The following is a 24,019-nucleotide window of genomic DNA, read 5'->3' as shown; positions in this document are numbered from 1 at the left end:
CCAACCACAAGAAGCAGTCTGATCCACAAGGTTCCGTCTCAATTTTGGTCTCCACATTTTTCCGCTTATAAACATTTGGAGTTGCATGAAAAGCTAAAAAAGAATAACCACCTTGCTTGGGTTAGAATAAGAACCTAGAAAAATGCCTCTTTTATTAAAAAAAAAAGCCTCAAAACTCAAGAAAACAATAATTAGTACTAGTCAAATAATTTCATAAGATTTTGGACATATGGACTTCACCCTATTTTAAATTCAGCAAACATGCAGAAAGGGAGTGGTGGGATGGGGAAGTGAGAATTTTCAGAGTGGAAATGAAGCCATAGCTAAAACCAGAAAACTACTTATATGCCTGCCTGATAATGCCAATTAATTTATAATATATTATTACTTACTTAGCAAAGCCAAACTTAAGTCTGGCTGTTTCAGGAAACCATTTATTTCAATGGCTGACCCACCTGGATTTTAATTGGAATATCTATGGGGCTTTAATATTGTAGCCGAGTGTAATTTAAATAATGATAGAAGTTATACAGATGTTCTAAGTCAGGGGTAGACAAAGCTGGCTCTTCTGTGACATGTGGACTTCAACTCCCAGAATTCCTGAGCTAGCCAAATTGACTCAGGAATTCTGGGAGTTGAAGTCCCCAAGTCATAGAAGAGCCAACTTTGCCTATCCCTGTTCTAAGCCGTTCTGGATACTTCAGTGTGATAAAAAGGAGGGAAGGTAAGATGATTTTTTTTTAAAAAGCAGTGGGGAAGATAAATGGAGGTAGTCTTTCTAGGATAACTTTGAAAAGTGGAATTAATCTTGTTATTCATGCATCTGTACACAAGGCAGGGAGAATATGCTAACACTTCCCATGAAAATGTTGCATGCTGGAAGAAGCAGGGAAGAGGTAGAGATTATATCAGAAACTTACGATGGAGGAAACAGTCATACTTGAAACAGCGTCTGCAAAAAAGTGTGTGAAAGGAATGCAGAGCCTGCTCACGCTGAACAGATTTGGCCTTTGGCCCATCAATATTTGGTGTACACTGGGGAGGGAGAACATTCATGTCGGATTCTTCTTCTGTCAGCTCCCTGTATCTAAAGAAATGAAGTAGGAAAGAGTCATTTACAGTCATATAGAGGCCTTCCAAAGTTGCTCCAAACAATGGAAAGACTGGATGAAGTCTGTACTTATGTACTGTACTTAACATTGTTACTTTAGAGAGAATGAGTTATTATTTCATAGTCTGAAGGCCACTGGCAGACATACTGTTCATAATACAGAATTCCTGTTCATATTTTGCTATAATAATAATAATAATAATAATAATAATAATAATAATAATAATTATTATTATTATTATTATTATTATTATTATTATTATTATTATTATTATTATTATTATTATGTATTAGATTTGTATGCCGCCCCTCTCCGGTTCACAACAATAATAACAACAGTGTGACAATGTAAACAAATCTAATACTAAAAAAATATCTTAAAAACCCCCCCCCCATCATTTAAAAACCATGCAACACACGGATACCATACATAAAACTATAGAAGCCTGGGGGAGATGTCTCAATTTCCCCATGCCTAGTGATACAAGTGGGTCTTAAGTAATTTGCGAAAGACAAGGAGGGTAGGGGCAGTTCTAATCTCTGGGGGGGAGTTGATTCCAGCGGTCCGGGGCCACCACAGAGAAGGCTCTTCCCCTGGGGCCCGCCAGACGACATTGTTTAGTCGATGGGACCCGGAGAACGCCAACTCTGTGGGACCTATGTCAGCTAATATAGTGTTTAAGCAATAAAACTACCTCAAATAAAACTGAACACTTTGTGGTAGGAAGCATCTTGGGGTCTGCAAAACGCTAACTGACATAGCAAAATATGAACAGGAATTCTGCATTATGACGATCAAATGCAAACCTCTGCATATGACAACAAGCATGGTTAAGAATGCTTGAGAGGATAATGCGAAAGAATCTAAAACAGACACTAGAGGGAGACAAAAGAAAGATCACCACTATTAACATTCCCAGATCACTGTCCTATAATAATCACAGTAGCTTGCAAACTCTACGCTGGGCAATGTTGTGCTAGTGAAAATACGTAAATTGTTTAGGTGTACAAAGAAAGCGCTCCTGATGTAAAACTTCAGATTTATTTGTTCGTAACAGAAGCATCACGAATAAAATAAGGCATACTATCTGATGTAACATTTAAAATATAAAACACAAAATTAAGGCATGTAGATATTAAATAGGTCTTTCCCAGAAACTAACAACATTATTAGAAATATGTTAATTATAATATTATTTATATTAGACTATATTAAGCATCTCCAAATAAAATTTTGGCAACATTAAGAGTATAGTTTGTTTTTGCCTTCTTCCGAGGTGTCTTTAACTTCTCAAACCATATTACAATAGCCTTCTGTTTTAACCACCATTAACTATATCTGATCCTGCTCAGATTTTTTTTTCAAGGCAGTATTTCTGTTATCTATCTTGGAAATTAGACTACGATATGCAAAACAAAAACAATAGAAAAACAAAATGACACTTTGCTTGAATTAGAAAATCCCTACCTTTCTTTCATGTCTTCTGGATAGCCATTCTCAGGAAACATTGACGAAAGAGCTGTAAAGATCATGTCATTTGGAAATTGCTTCTTTGAACTTTTCTTGTTACCTACGTTAGACATGCAAGAAAGCCTGCTGATATTTTATGAATTAAAATATTCCTCTCCCTAGAATACTGCTCTCCCAAGATAGGATTGGCTCAGAAAATCATGCGAAAGAAACCACAATAAATAAATATCGAATACTATAAAAACACAGAAAAAACTATTTTGAAGAAAATGCCAATAGGTGCCTTTTCCTCTCACTTTCCTTGTAATGCAGTCATTATACTTTCCCCAGCAAAATAAAAACAATACAGGGTTCCCTCGCTTTCCGTGGGGGATGCGTTCCGAGACCGCCCGCGAAAGTTGAATTTCCGCGAAGTAGAGATGCGGAAGTAAATACACTATTTTTGGCTATGAACAGTATCACAAGCCTTCCTTTAGCACTTTAAACCCCTAAATTGCAATTTCCCATCCCCTTAGCAACCATTCAGATTATTACTCACCATGTTTATTTATTAAAGTTTATTAAAAAAAATATTTATTAAAGGCAAACTAAAGTTTGGCGATGGCATATGACATCATCGGATGGGAAAAACTGTGGTATAGGGGGGGAAACCCGCAAAGTATTTTTTAATTAATATTTTTGAAAAACCGTGGTATAGACTTTCCGCGAAGTTCGAACCCGCGAAAATTGAGGGAACGCTGTATACTTATGGGACTTGTGCAAAATCACAAGGAATTGCGAATAAAACCGTACATTTAGGGGCCTTTAAAGTTAACCTGTGGTTATTTTGTTACTTCGTTTCATTTAATAATTTCTGGGGTGAAACAATGGAAGAGCTATGAACTTTGAAAGATCCATTTGAAACATGTTTTCATTAAAATCTGCTGGAGGAGAACACAACCCAGAACACAATCCACAGCCCCCCTTCTTGCCAATTCATATTGCCTAGTACAAGATATTAAATAGAAGAAGCACATAGCAGCAAGACTTGCAAAGCCATGTCAGTATAAATGGGGCTCCAATTCAAAAAGAAATTTTTATTTATTTATTTTATTTATTGGATTTGTATGCCGCCCCTCTCCGTAGATTCGGGGCGACTAACAACAGTAACAAAAAACAGCATGTAAATCCAATACTAAAACAACTAAAAAACCCTTATTGTAAAACCAAACATCCATCCATACAAACATACCATACATGAATTGCAAAGGCCTAGGGGGAAAGAATATCTTATGGCGGATAAGAAACAAGAAACATACTTTCCATTGTAAGCCGTTTCCTCTTCCTTGTGACAGGCAGGTCTTCCTTCAAAGCTTCTTGTTTGCCTTCCACAATATCGTGTCCTTCGTCTTCTTCCTCAGAATATTGGTTTAATGCATCCACCAACTCCAGAAAAACAGCATCACTGATCAGGACAGAACCTGGGAGCAACTCTGGAAGGAAGAACTGAAAGCTAGGCATAGGGGAAAAAAATTCAACTTCATGAAGAGTAAACTGAGTGTCTACAAAGACAAAATCTGACTTGTTTCCTCCCTATACATGATCTGGAGCCCTTCAACCCCAGTGGAAGACTGCGTAGACTTTACCTTCTTCTCCGTGGACTTTCCCGTCGTAGTTGTTAATGAGCTCCTCAATGAAGGTTTCGTCTTCTTCTTTTACTTCATCTCCCATGTAAGGGATATTGCACAGAACAGTTTCATCCTCCACCTGCAAACGGGGGCAGACACAGCCTGAGGGAGGCAGGTGGCTGTCCCTCGTCCACTCACCAGAGGAGCCTGCAAAGGGCAGATTGCATGCCCACCTTAACAAGAACCCAGAGGGAGGTCTGCTGATCTCTCTTCACAGTGAAGACTTCTCCTAGACAGCACCCTTTATGCTGGCTGGAGGAGGAGCGGAGCTGTAGCCCAACATATCTGGGAGGGAACTAGATTAGGAGAGGCTGACGCAGGATGCCCCAGCATCACAAGGTCTTTCTTCATGAGCCCTCACTCTTGAGGGCAAGGTCATGCCATTCAATCAGTGGTCTTGAGAGAAGGTTCCAGTGGCAGCAATGACTCACTTAATTTTATCTGGCTTATTTGCAATAAAAAAACTCTGGCTTTATCCCTGTAGAAGAGGGTTCAGAATCCCCCCCCCACACACCTTGCATTAGGTAGTTTTTTTAAAAAAAAAATTCTATCCAAAAATTGCTAAGGAGGGAGTGCAGCCTGCAAGAAGTGCCTTTTAGCTGCAGCTCAGGGAAGTCATTGGTACATACAAAAGTATTGACAGAATCCAATACATAAAATGCTTCTAATGTGGATAGCAGTGAGCTGCGAGCCGGAATGCTAAATTGCAGCTCATAAGTTCTTGCGGGACCTGTGCGATTTTGCTGCTGTACCTGTGGAGGAAGGAAAATAGTGCACGGAGCCGCAGGTAAAACCTCGTCGAAACACGGGCCCAATTTTGCTACCTCCACAGCTAGAGCAGCAAAATTGTGCTGGTCCCACAAGAACTTACGAGCCGTGGCGGGCGAGTGCAATTTAGAGTTCCAGCTTGTAACCCATCGCTGAATGTGGAGCAAAAGTTCCATGAGTTGCTTTGTCCAAACGTTGTGCCCTTTTGAGAGTGACTAAGGGTGACCCAGCATCAAGGCACAAAAATTGTGAGCAATTATTAATCTAATAATCTCATGTACAGTACTTGTAAAATGATGGTAAGTTAAAAAAAAAGGATGCACCATCATCGGAATACATGCTTCTGAAGACTCCTATCCCCACCCAACCCTCAGATTTCATTATTGATAAGAAGTTTCTGAGAACTGATGGAAAAGCTCCTCACCAGGAATATTAGAACATAAACTCTGATATTGTGAGCATTTCCCTAGCCCAGAAGCTGGTATTAGGGATGAAAAAGACTCATTAGAGCAGGGGGCCATTAGATCAGGGGTCTCCAGCTGGTTGAGGAATTCTGGGAGTTGAAGTCCACAAGTTGTAAAGTTGCCAAGGTTGGAGACCCCTGCATTATAAATGGCAGACTGTTTATAGGACATGCTCATTTTGCAGAATCAAACTGGAACTTCCTTGATCTCCTTTGAAAGACATAGCTTCTAAATGCCATATTTTCCCCACCTGAAATCCAGATGTTTTGAACACTGGAGACAATGTAGACAAGCAAGAAATTTCACTTCTGTAATATGATTAATAACTCTGCTACCTCCACCCCAACAGACAATTCAGATACAGTGGTACCTCTACTTACGAACTTAATTCATTCCGTGACCAGGTTCTTAAGTAGAAAAGTTTGTAAGAAGAAGCAATTTTTCCCATAGGAATCAATGTAAAAACAAACAATTCGTGCGATTGGGGAAACCACAGGGAGAGTGGAGGCCCTGTTTCCTCCCAGGAGATTCCTAGAGAGGCCCCATGGAGGCTTCTCCATGCCTTTTCCGGCCCTGTTTCCTCCCAGGTGATTCCTAGAGAGGCCCCACGGAGGCTTCTCCCCACCTTTTCCGGCTGTTTCCACCCAGATGATTCCTAGAGAGGCCCCACGGAGGCTTCTCCATGCTTTTTCCGGTTACAGTTTCGGAGGCTTGGGTTTGTAAGTGGAAAATGGTTCTTGAGAAGCAGCAAAAAAATCTTGAACACCCGGTTCTCATCTAGAAAAGTTCGTCAGTAGAGGCGTTCTTAGGTAGAGGTACCACTGTATTACAAACAACTGTGGAAGCCTTAGTAAAAATACCATGTACTTCAGGTTCAAAACGAAAAGCAGAAGACGTTCTTGCACTGGGTAGTATTCCACGAAGAAACCTGCTGTCTTCCAACCAGGCCTTAAAAGATGTTCTGGATTCAAAAGAAAATATTCATATTCAAGTTCAGAATGACGGCAACAGCTGATTACCTACCATGAAGTTCTGCTGGAGTGGAGACCAGGAATACATGATAGGCACCAGGGCTACAGTGTTTAGAGTCCGCATGAACAAAGTCTGGGTGCTCAAAGTGGGGAAGATGCTCTCAACTGTGCACTGGAGGAGAACAAAAGTGTGCCCCATCAGAAGGAGTAATACACAAGTCACCCCTCTAAAGTCCCTCTGTGCTGAATATATTTTCATCCATTCCTGTTACTAAAAGGAGACAGATATGACATGCCTCAGTGATCACGCTTTAGTATCAGATGGGAATCTTCTGCTATGCTTTTCTCTCTTGCTTCCGCTAGAGGGCCTCGTGACCCACTACATTCAGAGGGAAGAAGATGGATTTTTTTGATAGGGAAAAATCCATTGATTTGATATACAGGACCATCATCACATCAAGTTAACAATCGTATTATTTTTCTAGGCCTACTGTAACACACTTGGTACTTACCAATGAAAATCAGTATGGTCTATTACCAAAACATTTAAAGAATTTCTCTTCCTACGTAAATCTAACAATACTAGATTTGACAGCGAGTCTACGGAGAGGGGCGGCATACAAATCTAATAAATCAATAAATAAATAAACATGTTGCAGCCATTTTAGGAAACCCTAGTCCATAATTTGCAGGTACTTCACCTCATCCTGCCTTGCTTCTTTTACCTTCCTGGTCCAGATGGATCTTTCTCACAGGCTTTCAAAGCAGCAGATTAACGATATTTTGTGTAGACATATCTTTTATAAACGTGCCCCTCCAATTTGGGGATTTTGTTAAGCATCATACGACTGATAACAAATTAAATGCTGGGCTTAGCCTGCTTGTTGGCACACCTTCTAACTTGCAAACCCTTATCCCCTAAACTTAAAGTTGAAAAGAGCCAATTTGGACCGGTCAGTTGGTGAACAGTCATTTTCAACATGATCAGAGACATTAATTTGCATGACTTAGAAAGTTCCAGGTATGCCCACCGGTTATAATTCTGGGTAAAATATGTATCAATTAAACCCACCCCAACCCCTGAGCCTATTTCTCTTCAGTTCGTAAAGGACACACATCAAACAATTGTACGGCTTAGGAAACGCCTGGTGCACCAGTTGCGGCCCTATTTGGACCGGGAGTCACTGCTCACAGTCACTCATGCCCTCATCACCTCGAGGCTCAACTACTGTAATGCTCTCTACATGGGACTACCTTTGAAAAGTGTTCGGAAACTTCAGATTGTGCAGAATGCAGCTGCGAGAGCTATCATGGGCTTTCCTAAATATGCCCATGTTACACCAACACTCCGCAGTCTGCATTGGTTGCCGATCAGTTTCCGGTCACAATTCAAAGTGTTGGTTATGACCTATAAAGCCCTTCATGGCACCGGACCAGATTATTTCCGGGACCGCCTTCTGCCGCACGAATCCCAGCGACCAGTTAGGTCTCACAGAGTTGGTCTTCTCCGGGTCCCGTCAACTAAACAATGTCATTTGGTGTGAGCCAGGGGAAGAGCCTTCTCTGTGGCGGCCCCGACCCTTTGGAACCAACTCCCCCCAGATATCAGAGTTGCCCCCACCCTCCTTGCCTTTCGTAAGCTCCTTAAAACCCACCTCTATCGTCAGGCATGGGGAAATTTAGACTTTCCCTTCCCCTTAGGCTTATAAAATTTATGCATGGTATGTCAGTATGTATGATTGGTTTCTTAAATTGGGTTTTTTTTAAATTAACTTAAATATTAGATTTGTTTACATTGTATTATTATTGTTGTTAGCCGCCCCGAGTCTACGGAGAGGGGCGGCATACAAATCTGATTAATAAATAAATAAATAAATAAATAAAAATAATAATTTATTGGATTTGTATGCCGCCCCTCTCCATAGACTAAACAGGACTGAAAATAATAACAGTAAGAAGCAGGAAATTAAAAGCACAAAAAGACTGCTACAAAGGACCTTGCAGCAACTGGTAGGAAGTAAAAGTACTATTTTTGCACATGGAATGTCACCCTTTCCTGTTGCTGTTTGCTGGACAATCCTGAATGGTTTTATTATTCTGAAAAAAAACCCCCTTCTATTCATACTGATGACTTTACATAACTGATTTAAAGGCTAAACGCGGAACTTCATAATGACATGGGACATAGGGATATTATAGTGTGGGAGTGTGAATATGAACTTAGGAAAGGAAATACAGTATATTATATGCTGCAACACCTGTTTCAGAAAAGGGTTTCCTCCAACCAGCTTCATAGACTGAATAGGCTGAACTCTAAGCTTCTTCCAGTCATCGTTTAGGATGTTTATCTTTTCCTGAATCTTTGTGAAGTTAGACACAAATAAATTCTACAGGAATAGAGGAAAGAGAGAAAAAAAAACAGATCAATCTTTTGCCACCGCGGAAGAGGGATCCCAATTCACAGGAAGCCAGCAAAAGGAAATCATTTTAAAATCTGCATTATTGGCTATCAACTATTTTATATAGATAGGCAGATTGCAATTATACCATTTCTCCGCTGGTACAATCAAAACCAATCCTTTTCATTATCAAAAATATACAACCATGCCAATAGTCTACCTTCTGCCTCTCTCATGACAGCATCAAATAGGTTGACTTGGCAAGTCATTTTGTACCTATAAATATGGGGAAGTGTATTTTATTTTTTCCTCATGAATATATTTTACAGTGGGGTCCTTTGGGGACTGTGAGCCTGGTTGTTAGGAAATTTCATTACCAAAGTAGGTTATATCATCAGTGATAGAAGGAAATGGTGTTTGCTCCCATTTTATATTCCAGTGGCTTGCCCTTCAGTATTGCTGGGAGTGGTGGTGATGGTTCCTTGGTGTTTTACTATTAGCTTGTTGGTTTGAGTTGATAGTTCCTTGACTGGGATATTGCTTCTTTTTTTTGTTGTTGTTGGTCTAAAGTTGCTTAAAGTTGGTCTTTGTATTAATCTTTGTTCATCTGGGTGTTGATTGCTGGTGAGGGGGTGTTTAGGTCTTTTTGTTTTCTTTTTGGCTTTTTGATTATCTCTTTTGAATGGTATGTAGATGTTGCTTATCTCTACATACTTATTGATGGCTGATTTGTTGAAGTGGCAAACTTCCAGGTATTCTGTAGCATTTTTGGATTTGGCTGGGTCTCGGAATAGATATTCTAGATATTTTTCATCCAGTGTTTTAATGTTTTCTTTTTAATTGGAGTCAACCTTTTTCTATCAGAGGCTGCCCATATTTTTAACAGGCATAGCAGTCACATTATCAGGATTTGAACTTTTGTAGCCTCATTATTTATGCTTTGTGGCACCATAGAGACTATTAAACTTTACCACACTTTCATGACTCCTACCCTCTCACCCCCCCCCCCCCCACACACAAATTGGGTCATGTAATCTTGCCTTGTCTTTGTGCTGGAAACACCAATGGCCACTACTTTGGTGAAACATAAGGGTTGAGGGGAATGCCCGGTGTCCCCAAATAAAGTTTTTCCCCTCTCCCTCAGAAACAGATGGAAGATGTTGCTGCCTATTTCTCCTGTAGAATTACTCAAAAGAAAAAAAATGAGGTATATGACACTGTTTGGATACTTCTCAGGAGGCAGGATGGATTTGTAGTGGATCAACAGTAGTGAGAAGACTAGTGGGGGAAGAGAGAGAGCATCAGAGAGAAAAGGCTTCCATGTGGGCACCAATGCAGTCGCTAAAGTGGTTGGCAGTGTGCTGTTTATAAAGTTTGCAGGGAATTTCTTGAACTCCTTGGATATAAACTCTGGATTTGCTGAATAGAGAATAATTGCCATACACATATGAATAAATGATATAAATATATTAATATGTATGTATGTGTGTGTGTGTGTATGTATGTATGTATGTATATGCAGAGAGAGATATGCAAGAAACATCTGTCTTGCAACTGACTTTCTCTCAGGAAGATGAGAGCCAGTTGCAAAACAGATGTTTCTTTTGAGACAGACTTTGTCTATCCCAACGCACAGAGGTAAAGCCTACTGGGAAAAAAATCTGTTTAAGATTAAGCATATCTTTACCTTAGCTCCCAAGTTTGCCTGAAGTCTTTTAAGCTGCCGAAGACGCATGTATTCTGATTTTACCTTCCTTTTCCAATACAGAATACATTTTGATGTGGGTGAGCCTGGAATATCTACTTTCCTAAGAGGAAAAAAACAAACAAACACATTTGAAAATATTTCAACAGTATTAGCTGGAAAATTATACCTTTATTCAAAATTTGTCAAGCCCACTTAAGAGTTCCTAAAATAAAATGGAAAAAATAACTATGACAGAGTTCCAAGATTCTTGGTCAATGCCTATTATTTTCAATATTCTTTGGCTTTTAATCACTTCCCCAAAAGTTGCAGCTACTGAGTCCTTCGGGATTGGGCGGCATAGAAGTTGAATGAATGAATGAATGAATGAATGAATGAATAAATGAATAAATAAATAAATAAATACTTTGAAGCTTTTCTTTACTATTTTATCCTTCAAAAATATAACAGTCTTGAGATGCCGCTACAGATAGATGCTATACAAAAGACAACCATTTGTTTAGTGGCCCTTCAAAGATATAAAGGTTCTGAAAAAAGTGACTTATAACACACACACACACCATTAATGACTGTTGCAGCATCCCCATAGTCATGTGATCTAAATTCAGATGCCAGGCAACTAGTTCATATTTATGATGGTTGTAGTGTCCCGGGTCATGTGATCCCCTTTTGCAAACTTCTGACAAGCAAAGTTAATGAAGAAATCAGATACTCTTAACAGCCATGCTACCAACTTAACTGCAGTGCTTCACTTAACAAATGTAGCAAGAAAACTCATAAAATGGGTCAAAACCCACTTAACTATTTTACTTAGTAAAATAATTTTTGGGCTCAGTTGGGGTAATAAGTCAAGGACTACCAGCATTGCCCACAGTACCAGACTGAATTGATGTGCTTTTATAACACATTGATAATGAGGAGGCCCATGTTGTCATTTTGTTTAGTGTTAATACCTCCAAGTGATTAGGGACATGCCCCATGGGAGGGATATATCCAGCATCCTTTGCTTCCCTCATCTTATAGCTTTCTTTAAGAAATTATCCAAAATGTTTGGCTAAGTTTCTTTCAGATAAAGTCAGGCTTCACTAACTTTTATATAATACAAATATTGACTGACTGACCTATATGTTACTTAATCAAAGTATTTCTGTGTTATGTAAACAACACATACATGTTACAAAGTAAATCCCCAACTTTACGTCAACCTCCAAGAAAGCAAAGTTACTTTCCTCTCAAGTGTTGTGATTAGACCACAAGTGTTCCTTTTCTTTCCTCATTAAACCAATGATGGAGAAGCAAAAATGCTGAGTCTATAGACATGCGAAAAAATGTCTCAGAGAGCATGTAGCAAACACAGAATTTGTTGTGGAGACACTTACAACTTTTGGCTTAAGAGGCAAAAACCAATATCTTTTACCCTTTCTCATTTAACCAGACAAATCCCTGAGATATCAAGCAAAGGCCTTTACGTTTGGCTATTACTGGCATTTTTTAATAGCTCTGGGGATAGCTGAACAAAACGAGGGAGGACATTTCCACGTTTTAGCTTTAAATAGGCGAAAGGCAAGGAAAATGCAAGAACTAAGTCCAGCCAGCATGCCCAAGGCTGCTCAGAGCAACCTTTTGCCATGCCCCGCCCGTATCCAAAGACCTGCGGCTGTCATGCGATACCTCGGCACATCTCTCCCTCTCTTGCCCTCCCATGTATTGATTTTTAGATACGTCTATATACCCTTTCCTGACCCTCGTCCCACTTCGGAGTGAGGGACTTTGCATGACGTCATAGGCACCAATGCACCCGAAGTGCGCACTCCACAGGCATGATCCTCGTTACCCCCTCCCATTTCCCTTTAAACCCCTTCTTCGACACTCACTCCTTAGACATCGTACACAGGTGACCTACAGAAAACGCAGAACCCCCTTCCTGAACACGCATGCGTCACACACCGCATCGTACTCGCCCTCCTCCTCCTCCTCCTTCCCGACGTTGCCCTCTTCCGCAAAGCGACGCCTCCGTTGTCGCAGAGATCCATAGACTTACTAATTGGAGTAAAGTAGCGTCACTTTTGGCGCAGAAAGTTTGTTTTGTTCCTTATCTGGAAAGCTGCGTTTGGAAGTCGACACTCGTTGTGCTTATGCGGTAATGGTCGCCTCTCCAATTCAAAATACGTTGCACTGTTGAGTTTTTCGGCTGTCTCTATACTAGTATTCGCACAGCGCACTCTATGTACGTTAAATCCACGTTATTCTTGAGTTAATTTTAGGGAGGTACGAATGATCACAGGTAAAACCTAAAGGTGTTCCCAATAAGTAAATCGCTATTATTTTTGCCCACCACACATGTATTGAATTGACTTAAAACTTCAACCCTAGAGTAGTAATGCTGAGCGCATTACAATCCAAACCATATATTACGCGCCAAATTAAGACTCTTTTGATATGGAGTTTATTAACAAATAGAAGGAAAAAAAATGTTTACATGCTGGTCAAGGAAACAGACCAAGACCATGCGAGAACTGCAATTCATTGTTATTGTAAATGTGTATTACATGGAGAAGTTTTACTGGTAAACCAACTCCACTCTTAAGACCGATAAAGTTATAAACTCGCAGGATTGTTAGTTTTTATTAGCTCGTTTATTTAAAGCTTTTTAAAAAGGCCAAACGGCGAATATGGTACGCTTATTCATAGGATTAGGTTTTCTTTTACCTATGTTTGTTTGTTGAATATGTTACAATGGCTGCGGCTGTGCAAAAAACTAAGCTGAAGGCTAGAGGGAGTTCTTCCAAAACAGATTTAATATTAACATCTGCAGAGGCGCTCCCTCAGCATCTCAGACCATGAGAATGTTCTTTATTGGGGCACCTACCTTTAAACACAGCTCTCTGGAGACTTCCAGTCCAGGTATAGGTCTCAATTTTCCCCTTCACATTTCAGAGGTCGTTAGTGCTGGTCTTGTCAACATCACATGTTTATCAGTGTATGGCTTAAATTTAGTATTGATTGATTGTGTGCCATTTATAAATTTTGTTTATAAATGAATATAATTTTAATATTAACTTATCTAAATAAAAGGTAAAGGTTCTCCTCGCACATATGTGCTAGTTGTTCCTGACTCTAGGGGGCGGTGTTCATCTCTGTTTCAGAGATGAAGAGCCAGCGGTGTCCTAAGACATCTCCATGTTCATGTGGCTGTCATGACTAAACACTAAAGGTACATGGAACACTTTAATTTTTCCCACCAAAGGTGGTCCCCTATTTTCCTATTTGCATTTTTTAATGTGCTTTTGAATTGCTAAATTGGCAGAAGTTGGATCAAGTAACGGGAGCTCAACCTATTTCGCAGTAATGGAGATTCACACTCCTGAACTTCCCACCTTTAGATCAACAAGCTCAGTGTCTTAGCCAATGAGTCACCGCATCCATTTCCTTCCTTCCTTCTTTCTTTCTTTCCTTCCTTCCTTCCTTCCTTCCTTCCTCATTTATTTATTTCCTAAATAATTAAATATAATTATATTATCTACTTTTCTTATTTCATCTTGGTTTTTATGGCATGGCTTTCAATAAATAAATACAAAATTCACATTATGGCTTAACATAATTTGTGAAATCAGAGAGACCACACCTATTAATGCATTACCTATTACTGCAGAATAATAGAGATGCACACTTACAATTAGATGAAAGTTGACTAGGGGAGTTTTCACCCTGTCGTTAATATGCACTACACTCATCCTTAAGTCATCAGAATATTATATCTGCATAAATGACGCTGTGCTGATGACATTAATGGCCAAAATGAAAATGATTTGCAAATTCTAATAATAAAAGGCCAGAGTCTTAATAATGAAATAATAATAATAAAAGAGGGAAAAAAATGAAACCAAAATTAAACCTAAAAAAGATTGAACTAATGCAACAACAAGTCCTAGAGATGACAACTAACATAGTATAATGGTGAATACCTTCACTATCTTATTTGTTTCTTAACTATTATGGCTGAATTCACAAGTAGTTAAGAAATAAGTAGTTAAAATACATGCCACAGACTTAGTGCTTGATATAGCAGCCATATATGACTAGCATGACTATCTTTTGCCGCATACCTCCCAGAGATCAATAAGACTTCATAGAGTTGGCATCTTCTAAGTCCCGCCGACTAAGGCTTAAGCAATGCAGGTTGGTGGGACCATGGGGGAGGGTCTTCTTTATGGCTGTCCCGGCTCTGGAACCAACTTCTGCCCCATGTCCGTACTGCTCCCACCCTTCTGGCCTTTCGTAAGGCCATGAAGACCTGGCTTTGCCGGCAGGCCTGGGAACCATAAATTTACATCCTTGATGGTCAACTCTATGAATGGTGTGCCTGTGTATGACTGTGGCTGTGACTGTCTTTTTAAAAATAATCTTTTTATGGCGTTTTAGTTTTAGACAATGTTTTAACTTTAGATAAGGTTCAACTTCGTTTTTTATCCCTTTGTATCTATTTATATTGTATTTTTTATTATTGCTGTAAGCCACTCTGAGTCCTTCGGGATTGGGGGGCATAGAAGTCAAACAAATAAACAAGCAAATAAATAAATAAATAAATAAATAAATAAAGTCTTTGGAAAAGGTGTCTGTATCAACAAAGATCAAACTCTGCAAATTATATAGAATTTGGAAGCAAATGTTGGGCTTTGGAGAAGCAAAATAGAAGACATGCTGGGGAGGAATAAAAGGTGGGTTCCTCAAAGGTCGGACCGGTTCTATAGAACCAGTAATAATGTGGCGGCTTTGATCATTGGAACCGGTAGTGACCCAGACCTTCTATGCCCCTGAGCAAATTATAATTAATATAATTTAAATGAAACAAGATGGCAGCGCCTATGGTGCCATCACCATAGGCGCTGCCATCTTGCTTCATTTAAATTATATTAATTATAATTGTATTGTAATTCTGCATGGTATATCTCTTGTGGTTTGTTTAGTATTATACAGTATCTGTGACCACTGCTGTTGCTTTTTTACAATGTTTAGAGAAGCCTTGGCTATATTGGAATCGTTTTTTTTTTTTGCTTTTATTTTCATTTATAGTAGAAGTAAAACATATGCTGCATATTTAAAGAATGCTTATATTTAAAGAATATTCATATTGTTGTCAATAATTATTCTTTTGCCCATTATGGCAATTATATTTTTCTCTATGCCATGAGTTTAATCAGTTCAGAGTTTGACATTCTAGTGTCCTTTTTTTGGTATTGTATCTGTTTTCACAGTGTCCTTGAAAAAGGAACACATTTTCCAAAACACCTCGGGTCATACGAAAACTCTCTTACTGACCTTCTCAGAAGTGCTCAGCTCTCTTTGGCTGCCTTATTCAGGACAGCATAGACTCCTTGTATTAGAAAAAAGCTGCTGTGTTTTAAAATCTTAAAATACAAAAATATATAATCTTTTTTATATATGGTACTTGTTACAAGTTACCAATAATATCTAGTAATTAGGTAGAATAATCAAACCTAATGGGACAATTGCAAGAGATGACTAATGGAGATAGATAGATAAGATATGTTTCAAAGTGGAACAGAATAGTGGTTTTAAGGGGGTCTTCCACATCCTCTGGAAAGGGACAAAATAAACATCCACTTAGATTTTAGTAGTACAGTTTTCAAAAAATGTAACTGGCTGAAGACTGATTTAGGAATGAAGTTGCACTAGAAGCATAGAAACATAAAAACATAGAAGATTAACAGTAAAAAAAGACATCATGTTCCATCTAGTCTGCCCTTATACTATTTCATATATTCTATCTTAGGATGGATATACAGTATATTTACCCCAGGCATGTTTAAATTCAGTTACTGTGGATTTACCAACCACGTCTGCTGGAAGTTTGTTCCAAGCATCTACTACTCTTTCGGTAAAATAATATTTTCTCACGTTGCTTCTGTTCTTTCCCCCAACTATCCTCAGATTGTGCCCCATTGTTTTTGTGTTCACTTTCCTATTAAAAACACTTCCCTCCTGAACTTTATTTAACCCTTTAACATATTTAAATGTTTCGATCATGTCCCTCCTTTCCCTTCTGTCCAGATTGAGTTCATTAAGTCTTTCCTGATAAGTTTTATGCTTAAGACCTTCCACCATTTTTGTAGCCCGTCTTTGGACCCATTCAATTTTATTAATATCTTTTTGTAAGTGAGGTCTCCAGAACTGAACACAGTATTCCAAATGTGGTCTCACCAGCGCTCTATACAGCGGGATCACAATCTCCCTCTTCCTGCTTGTTATACCTCTAGCTATGTAGCCAAGCATTCTACTTGCTTTCCCTACCGCCTGACCGCACTGTTCACCCATTTTGAGACTGTCAGAAGTGCTATATTGAGTTCCTAGAGGTTCACTTCAAGTGGTGTATATACATAGGCTTATAAATGTGTACTGTCCATGAAGCTCATGAATGATCTCTGCGGCTCTGTTTGGAACTGACACTAAAGTGTCTGGCTCAGCCTGGTAAAAAAGAAGACAAAAACAAAGCAACCTCTATGTTAGTGTTTCCCAACCTTGGCAATTTGAAGAGATCTGGACTTCAACTCCCAGAATTCCCCAGCTAGCATTGGCTGGCTGGGGAATTCTGGGAGTTGAAGTCCAGATCTCTTCAAGATGCCAAGGTTGGGGAACACTGCTCCATGTGACAAAAGAGTGCTGGAGCTTTGGGATTCTATAATGCTGGCTGAGCTAGATAAACCACCTTGTTTTTGAAACTATAGTGAAGTCCATGTTTTCTTTAAAGTGCAGCACACTTGTGGAACTTGTTGACAGACTGCCAGGTGGTTGCCAGGAAATCGAATGTCATCTTGCCTCTTACCTTTTTCAGACCTTATCAGGTGCTTTAATGTCTTTTCAGCTTTCCTGGAATTATTCAGTGTTTAATCAGACAAATACACCCATAATGAAATATAGATGGGAGAGGGGATAAATAAGTTCAAGTAAGATACTTTGTTTTCCTTCTGAATGGCATAGCAGTGACTGGATCTTTTTATATTATTCCATTGTATCCTTCCCTTTGTTATTTTTTTATAAAGAGCTATTTTTACAAATAATATCAGGCTAGAAAACAGGAGATTGAATTTAAGTCCCACCTTAGCCTGGAAAACCAGCTTGTTGACTTTGGGCAAACCAATTTCTCTCAGGCCAACCTACCTCATAGGGTTATTTTGGGTGGAAAATAGGAGGGAGATTTCCAAAAGTTTCACAGCTGGTTTTCATGACTACGGTAGGACTTGAATTACCAACCTCTTGCTTTTTAGCCTGGTACTTTATCCATTGGACCAGATTTGTTCTCTTTATAGTAAGGATCCTGATTTTGTTCTTTGTTTTGATGTTGGCAAGTTTGAAGATGGATAGTTTTTAAATTGCTTTTTAGGTATGGGAACTGGAAATGGTCCCGGTAAAGAATTTGACAATTTCTGAATATGTATAGTTTATTCCATAAGGAATTGGGAATAAGACAGTACTTCTTTGGCAAACTATATCTGCATTATTATTTATTCCATTCAGAGGAATAGCAAATACACTGCTCAAAAAAATAAAGGGAACACTTAAACAACATAATATAAATCCAAGTAAATAAAACTTCTGTAAAATCAAACTATCCACTTAGGAAGCAACACTGATTGACAATCAATTTCACATGTCAGCACATTCAACTTTGTATAGAACAAAGTATTCAATGAGACTATTTCATTCATTCAGATCTAGGATGTATTCTTTGAGTGTTCCCTTTATTTTTTTGAACAGTACATGGCAACTCTTTCACATGTAAAAATCTGATTTCATTAGACCTGAAGTGAAAAACATGAAATTGAAGAATAACAAAATCCCATTTGTTGGAACATTGCCCACTGTCCAAAGATAATACAAAGGCAATAGGGGCATTAGATATTCATAGGATAAGGATGTCAAAAATGCTGATTTGTAGATTTTTATTTTACAGTTATGAAAATGTTCTGTGTTTCCTGACTTTGTTTCTTGAATTCTGTGCTGGCTTTGCTTTTCTGCAGAGGTTAGTATCCCCCTTTCCCCTATAGTGAAATCATTTTGACCAACATTTACAAATTGCTCTCTCCCTTGATGATTAAGGTGAGATGAAATATCTTGCAAAATCTTGGCAGGGAGGTTGAATAGAGGGTGTATAGCACAAAGGGAAGGAAGAGGAAAATCTTGGTTTCATTGTCTGAAAAGCCATTTAATTTGTGTCAGGAAAAGCCTAAGTGATCCAATAATTGCTTGGGTAATTACAGTGATGAATATATGGGTGTGGATGTAGATGTATGCTTTTAATTGAAAGTATATTGAAATCACAGAAATCTGCAGATCCCTAAGACAGGAGCATTTGTGTGTAAATTTGTGTATGTCTGTGATATTTTTGACAGTTGTCTGTTACTAAATTTCCTATTACTATCAACATTATTAATAAGAAAAGTATGTTTGTACAGGAAAAAAACATTAATATGATCACTATATTTGTTTTTTTAAAGCCACTTTATTTCCTTTGCCTGGAACTACATACATACTTCAAATTATGTAATTATAAATACTCAAAATCATTAGATTTGGTTACAGCACAACAAGCACAACAAACAGTTCTCACAGAATGGAGGATTTCTTTCCCAACATTGGTCAATTATTAGTTTCTTCATTAAATCTTAAGTCTCTCATGTAATGTATGTAGTCAGTTCTTCAACATTTTTCTCATCTCTGTACAATTACTGTATTCCCCATGTTCTTAAAAAATTAGTTTCATTATTCTATCTTAAAATATTCTGTTTACTGTAGACACCAGATAGAGGCCTTTAGTTACCAAGATAACTGAAGAAATCAGGGCTTCAAAGCTCTAGGTCACAGGTGAGGTAGGGAGTAGAACAAAAAAGTTTTCCCTTTTAAGTGGAATTAGTTTCAAAGAAATGAAAACAAAGTGAAGCCAATGAACCTTCCTCCTTTTTCTAGCTGTTGTGCAGACATAAACAAGATAGGAACAATGAAAACATTGTATTAGTGGAGACCAGGCTGAAGTGTTTTCTTTCAGCCAAATTGTCACATGTTTCAGTATGCTCAGAGAGCAATGGCCTGAAAAATCACAGCTTTAGATAAGACCTCCATGATAATAACTGATGATTAAAACTGTTACTCAAAGAATGGTTCTTTAAAAGAATAAGTGTAGTGCCTTAGCCTAAGGATGTTCTGAAGCTGTTAGTGTGAAATAAGTATATTTATTGCCATGGAAGATAAGGAATAGCAGTTAACAGATCTATACTGCAAGTTACCAGAAGTCATCTTGCTTTGAGAATCAAAAAAATATTCTAAAGAAGTTAAAACTAAAATGTGATTTTATAGCAACTTGTTCTTGAACTTTTAAGGTTATATATAATTTGTTTCCTTGATCATGCATTTTTTTTAAAAAATAGCAACAATAAGTTGTTTTATATATTTCTCTCCTTCCACCAACTCATTTTACTTCATTTATTGGACAGTGGGGAAAAAAAGGAAAAAAGGTCCAACTTGGGAAACAGTGAAGCCAGTAGATTCCTTGAAAATTTCCAGACATTATTGTAGTTAAATTTTAATTCTGAAAATATAAAATAAAAAGGATAAGCACATCAGGGTATGCAACAGGCTCAAACCAATGAAAGGCAAGTTGATGGTTCTGTAATGCTAGTGCAAGGACTTTTTCTCCTTTATTTTCAGAGCATTATAGGAGAAGAGCTATAATGACCATCATAATATAAGTAAGCAAAATACTATGTGCTTGCTTCTAGAAACAAGAAAAACAGTCTTTTGCAGCAAAGAAATGATAACCTGTTCTTCTCATTCATGTTTTACATTTTTTCAAATTTCTAATGCAATATCCTCCATACTTAACTGGAAGCTATATAAGAGTCATTTTGCTGGCCACTATGATATAAGTAAGAAGTAGGTAAGTGCTAGTTTGTTATCCAGAGTCAAAACTAGTAGAAGGATCCTAGGTCTTCTGAACATGGGAAAGCATAGATATGAATATCTATTTAGAAAAAAATTGTAACCAAAGACAAGCCACATAGAAAAACCTTCACAGTTTGGAAGCCAGGGAGTCATCAGCAGAAGATAAACAAATCTATTAAACTGGTAATAATAACGACATAGGCCAGTTTGCAGACCCTGGAATGAGTTGACATGAGTACAAGATAAGGCAGTCAAAATGTAAGAAGACTTAGTGCCTGATGACATGAACAGGAGCGATAAGTAGTTCAGTCACAACGATGAATGTTAATTCTATCCAAAGTTGAGGCTTATTGCATTCTATTGTACTGTCAAACCTCACTCTTAAGTCTAGAAAATTTAGGAAATTGGCTAGACTGTCTTCCATTTTGAGAAGTGCAAATTGCATGCTGCAACCATCATTTGCTGTTTGTGGATTTGACGTTTGGCCATTTTTCTCACCATTTAAAATTTATCAATGATTTATGTAGGGATTTGATTCTTCTCTTGCATAAAACAGATTGGGACTCCTAACAATTTTGATAAGTTAACTAATTCTGTACATGAATTGTTTCACTTCTTGTGAAGCAATCAGACATAGTAATTCTTCATGGGCACAAATTCCCATTGTGTGAAGCTTCTACAGATTTGGGAAGACTCCAACCAGATATGACTTAAAGTTGCTATTAAGGCCTACTTCATGGTGGTAAGAGTGGCAAAAGAACAGTATTTTAATTATATGTATTGTCTATTGGAGGGGGTGATTGGAGGGGGTGATTCTTTGAGAGCTGTATGCAACCAAATTTCATTTTAATGCATGCTGAAAGTGATAATAAAATTATTTTAAGTCTTCTAAGTATTATTCTGTTCTTATTGTGTCCTCAGAGTACTGCCCAGAGGCTCTGTTTTGGATCACCTGTTCCATCCTAGATCAAAAGGTATTTCAGAAAGAGGATAAGGCTTTGCAGGGAAAATCGTTGATGCAGTTAAAGATCTTTGAAATCTGATTCCCAGTATCTTAGACCAGTAATGCTCATGGTCTGTTTTGTTTCTTATCCTCTTTCTGAAATATCTTTCGTTCTTTTTTTCAGATGGGAAAGAACTCAGACCATATTTTAAAATAGTATATAATATAAATAAAGATATAAACAGATAAAGAGTGCTTTAATTCTTACTAAGAAACATGGATAATGAAATTGGAGAAAAGTTTCTTTTATGAAAAATGAAAGTTCCTGCCAAATTCAGACAGCTGATTTATGATAGTTAAATATGAACTCAGTTAAGCAACAGTATTTAGATGTTGTGAAAATTTAGCACATTGGCTTGCTGAAGTAGTTTGTTCCCTGGACATGTAACACAGTCACTATAATAATAATGGTCATTTTTCAAATGGCTAGTTTAATGTTTTGGTACAGAACTTTCATATCATATTGTGGCAAATCAGTTCCCACTTCATCATAGTTCCATGCCTGCAACCTGTCTGCTGGAGAGGTTAGATCTCTTTCTAAATAAATGTATAGCACTTTGTTATTTGCAACTTATCATTCAGGCACGTTTCATACCACACTCTTATCTGTATCTCTTCTGACTCCACCAGGTGAGGAAGAAAAAAAACCCCAAACCACCAGGGGAATGCTCCACTTTTCTTAACTAATTCCATAACTAGCTAAAATAATAAGGCTACGTAACCTCATTACTGTGACAAAACATGGCCCACATCCAGATTAACACATTTTATGTCATCATAATTTTTTGCTGGCTCAAAGTCTGGAAGATAGTTGGTTAACTGTACCCTTTGAAGTTTGTGCCATATCTTCATACTGACCTGGGGGGGTTCAGCCATTTCAACACAAGCCCAACTATAATTGTCCTAGCTAATTCATTATAGTTTGCATCAGGTTGAGGTTGATACAAACTGTAACCAATTACTGTAAATAATAGATAAGGCTGATTAGAAAGAATGAAGCAGATAGTTTGAATCTGAAGAAATGCAAAAGAGGATAGAATTTTGGGGCTTCTAGTCAAATTGATGAAAGGAAATAATTGGTTTCAAGAAGGAAGGACTCCTAAACAATTAAGGCAGCATTGTACTAAAACGATGATGGGCAAATTCTGTGGTCTGTAATTGGCTGATTGATTATATTACACATCACCAAGTCAAGTACCACTTTTAGCCTCACATAGATGGATCCTCCAGGATGACCTGTCCCCAATCTTCAAGTCTTCAACAGGGTTCCTACTTTGTCCACCTTGCTGATGGTTGTCCTTTTCTCTTTCCTTTCACCTTTCCCAACATCATAGGTTTCTCAAGAGAACTAAATCTTTGCATAACATGTCAAAAGCTCAAATTATGCTAAAATCCTGATATGAAAGAAGTTGCTTGAAAACCACTGGATATATCCCCTCCCCAGTTCACTTTTTTATACAGATAAAACTAAAGGGGTGTGAGTCTGGGTGGCTAGCATTCAGCAACCAAATTGGCTGGGACAATAGTTTCATTTCCTGCCTTCCTGTAGTAACATCCTTTGGAAATAAACACAGTGTTATCTGGCAGGAAGTTTTTACTTCCTTGCTCTTTCTGATATCCAGTATAATTTACCCTCACCCATCTATCCCCAAGTTGGTAATTCTTCAGCCTGCATAATGGGCCTTTTCCCAAGACTCACTTAATTGGATCATAGAGAATAGGAGCTAGGGGAATTAAGAATGCCATATATGTTCCAAAACTAAGTTTGTTAATGTAATCAATTAATCCAACGGATTAGTTTTCGCTCCAAACAGATTTGCTCTGTTTTGGAGTTAAAGCAATCCTTAATTTACTCTAGCAAAATTTCTCTAAGTATCCTGTTTCTGTAATCACTCTTTTCATTTGTGAATGACAAGATGGGGTGGATCAAGGCCGAAAGGGAGCAGAATGGTAGGTAGTGTATAACTTATTGAGTTGGCCAGTGGTACCACTATTAAAAAAATCATTGTTTTTTTCCTCCAGATGTAGGGAATTCGGGAAATGGAGAGATTATAGTCTCTACTCTCCTTTGTCATTCCTGCAGAAATGAAAAAAATGATTTCCGGATGATTGATAGAGAAATTTGAGATCATGTACTGTTAATGCGCAATACTGCACATTGGCCATAAAAATCAGAATATCAAATGCAAGCTGAGTGGAAATGATCTAAAAGATGCGCCACACTTTGTCAAGGATCTAGGAGTACTTATTTCAAAAGATCTAAGTCCCAGAGCTCATTGTAACAAGATTGTTAAAAAGGCATTAAGAGTTTTCAACCTTATTTTACCAAGTTTTCTCTCTGGTAGCGCTATACTTCTAACTAGGGCATACAAAACCTTTGCCAGATCTATCCTTGAATACTGCTCACCTGCCTAGAACACCACATTGTATTTCAGACAGTAATACAATGGTACCTCTATTTAAGAACTCCTCCACTTAAGAACTTTTCTAGAAAAGAACTGGG

General features: G+C 38.1%; 1 protein-coding gene across 10 annotated transcripts in view; it reads right to left on the bottom strand.

Moving 5' to 3' along the window:
• The window catches only part of EZH1 (enhancer of zeste 1 polycomb repressive complex 2 subunit), a 31,947-nt gene extending 18,503 nt beyond the window's left edge, over positions 1-13,444 (bottom strand). For 2 of the 10 annotated variants that reach the window (XM_070728779.1, XM_070728786.1), the window contains exons 1-9: positions 12,431-12,528; positions 10,539-10,659; positions 8,711-8,839; positions 6,505-6,624; positions 4,208-4,328; positions 3,881-4,054; positions 2,580-2,682; positions 921-1,087; positions 2-93 (exon numbers count right to left, since the gene is read on the bottom strand). In XM_070728779.1, the coding sequence (XP_070584880.1) occupies positions 2-93; positions 921-1,087; positions 2,580-2,682; positions 3,881-4,054; positions 4,208-4,328; positions 6,505-6,624; positions 8,711-8,839; positions 10,539-10,659; positions 12,431-12,492 (1,089 nt within the window). In that variant the 5' untranslated portion in view covers positions 12,493-12,528. Of the gene's footprint in view, position 1; positions 94-920; positions 1,088-2,579; positions 2,683-3,880; positions 4,055-4,207; positions 4,329-4,422; positions 4,486-6,341; positions 6,437-6,504; positions 6,625-8,710; positions 8,840-10,538; positions 10,660-12,430; positions 12,574-12,597; positions 12,617-13,425 lie in introns of those variants that run through there. The other 8 variants (XM_070728784.1, XM_070728783.1, XM_070728782.1 and 5 more) reach the window with 8 other exon arrangements.
• Between the last annotated feature and the right edge of the window lie 10,575 nt (positions 13,445-24,019).

This window comes from Erythrolamprus reginae, chromosome Z (assembly GCF_031021105.1).
Source record: "Erythrolamprus reginae isolate rEryReg1 chromosome Z, rEryReg1.hap1, whole genome shotgun sequence".
Taxonomy (NCBI): domain Eukaryota; kingdom Metazoa; phylum Chordata; class Lepidosauria; order Squamata; family Dipsadidae; genus Erythrolamprus; species Erythrolamprus reginae.
This window is presented reverse-complemented; position numbering and strand designations above follow the sequence as displayed.